General features: G+C 38.8%; 1 protein-coding gene across 1 annotated transcript; it reads right to left on the minus strand.

The window, feature by feature from the left end:
* Nucleotides 1-489: 489 nt before the first annotated feature.
* Nucleotides 490-807, minus strand: LOC143024580 (uncharacterized). Its single transcript, XM_076183392.1, has one exon. The coding sequence runs from the start codon at nucleotides 805-807 to the stop codon at nucleotides 490-492; it is 318 nt and encodes a 105-aa protein (XP_076039507.1).
* Nucleotides 808-2,500: the final 1,693 nt, after the last annotated feature.

Below are 2,500 nucleotides of genomic sequence, written 5' to 3' on the forward strand. Positions count from 1 at the left end.
TCTCTCTTTCTCTTTCTCTCTCATTCTCTCTCTCACTCTCTCTCTCTCTCTCTCTCTCTCTCTCTCTCTCTCTCTCTCTCTCTCTCTCTCTCTCTCTCTCTCTCTCTCTCTCTCTCGCAATCTCTCTCTCTCTCTCGCAATCTCCCTCCCACTCTTTCACTAACTCACCCACTAACTTAACCACCAACTCATCCATTCACTCACCCACTAACTTACCCACTAACTCACTCATTAACTCACCCACTAACACTCCCACTAACTCACCCACTAACTCAATCACTATTTCACCAACTAACTCATCCACTAGTTTATTTACTCACTAATTCGCTAACTCACTCATTATCCCACTAACTCACTAAGTCATTCACAAGAACATAACATAAGAAAATAAGAATGAAAGGAACTGCAAGAGACTATAAGGCTTACACTAGACAGTTCCATGTCCATTACCACCTGTCATCCCTGTCCATAAAGATATCTAATCTTCTCTTAAGTGAAGCCATAGATTGGTCTGTAGTCGTGCATAGAAGAATTATCACCCTTCTCAAATATATAAACATCGTTTGCCATCCCCCAAGATATAACCACGAATCCAGTGTCTACCGACTTACTAAAAACTTCCGTTAACTGTGTGCAGATTTCAAATTTACATTCCTTTAGCACTCTCGTATCTTTTTTGTCTAGACCAGGGGCATTTGTATTCTTAAGTCTATCAATCTGTTTGACAACTTCTTCCTTGCTAATACTGATACTAGTTAGTCTAGTTCCCTCATCCCTACTGAAGATCGGGTCGCAGTGAGGTACCATTTCTATCCCCTCCCGTGTAAGTAACGAGAGAAAATGTTTATTAAATGCCTCGCTCATTTTTTTCTCTGAATCTATGAAGATATCCTCGTCAGATCTAATTGGGCCTATTCTTTGTTTATTTTCAGTTCTGTAAAGATGTAAGAAGCACTTTGGGTTAGACCCCGTTTTTCTGGTAATCTTGATTTCATAGTTACGTTTCGCTGTACCCGTGTTCTTTTTAACCAGTCTAGCCATTTTATTAGACACAGTCCTAAGTTGTACTTCGCTCCTTTTTAACGTAATATAAAGCCCTATTTCTATGACAGTCTCACCTGTCCGCCATCCATTCAAGTTCATTCGTTTCTGATTTAACTTCCCTGTAATGTATAAATTTTTATTAGATATACAAAATCCTAGCGATTAGGTTATTGTATATTTCATCTACTGTAGATCCCTGAGCATGTTACTGACCGACGGGTATACCTCGTACCCTGGCCCCATTAATTACCTCCGGGCTGACCACATTACTGACTTCACTGTACTTTTCATCTTAAGAACGTAAGAACATAAGAATGGAGTAGACTGCAAGAGACCATAAGGCCTACTCTAGGCAATTTCATGTCCATTACCACCTGTCATCTCCATCCATAAAGTTGTCTAACCGTTTCTTAAAACAACTGGTAGTTTCAGCGCTCACTACATGGTTACTAAGCCTATTCCATTCGTTCACCATCCTATTAATAAACCAATTCTTTTCTGTTTCCTTCTTAAATCTAAATTTGTTCAGTTTAAATTCACTACTGCGAGTCCTACCCTGTTGTTTTAATATAATGACTTTGTTTGCATCACCCTTGTTAAAGCCTTTGATCCACTTGAACACCTCTATTAGATCACCCCGCACTCTGCGTCTTTCCAGCTCTCTTTCTAAGGAGCCCGTGTATTATTTTGGCCATTCTTGTCTGTACTGACTCTAGTGAATTGATGTCCATTCTATAAGCCTCTCTTCGTAAGGTAAATCTCTGAGCCCAAGTATCTTGAGTCGTGACCCCATTATTGAGCTTCGGGCTTGTCTTATATGTGATCTAACTACTAGGTTTCCTGACCTCCCCTGTGACATGATCTAGGACCAGACCACTCCCCTCGCTAATGATCTCCTAACTGACCACCTCAGTGACCTCACTGTCATGACTCAAGATAGGTTTATCCCCACCTGTGCTGGTTCCAAAACATTTTAAAGTATTTTCTTAGCTTTTCAAAACGGGCTCTTCTGAAATCAAGTAATAAAATATTATTTGTAATATTTAATTCGTCTCATTTAATGCAAAATCTTACTTCTTGATGATCACTAGAATCTACTTATCACCCACTTGTAAGTTTCCTATTAAATCGTTATTGTTTGTTAAGAGTGAGTCCATATTATTATCTCCCCTTTTAGAATCAGTAATCAATTATTGAAATTCTCTTGTACTACATAAAAAAGAAGAAAAAAAAATGTGCTTCCCTATATCCTACTAAATTTACCCAGTCAGTGTTTATACAATCAAAATTTCCCATGATCGCAATATTTTTATATTGGGACGTCCTACAAATTTGTTGGATCAAGGATTCAATCTGCTCTATACTAAAGTTAGGAGGTCTTTGTAGAACACCGATGATAAATTTCTCCTTCCTACCTATCATCTCGTCCTGCCTACCCTATCCCTGTGAATTAGTC

Source organism: Oratosquilla oratoria, chromosome 4 (assembly GCF_046742065.1).
Source record: "Oratosquilla oratoria isolate Oo_2021 chromosome 4, ASM4674206v1, whole genome shotgun sequence".
In the NCBI taxonomy this organism is placed as follows: domain Eukaryota; kingdom Metazoa; phylum Arthropoda; class Malacostraca; order Stomatopoda; family Squillidae; genus Oratosquilla; species Oratosquilla oratoria.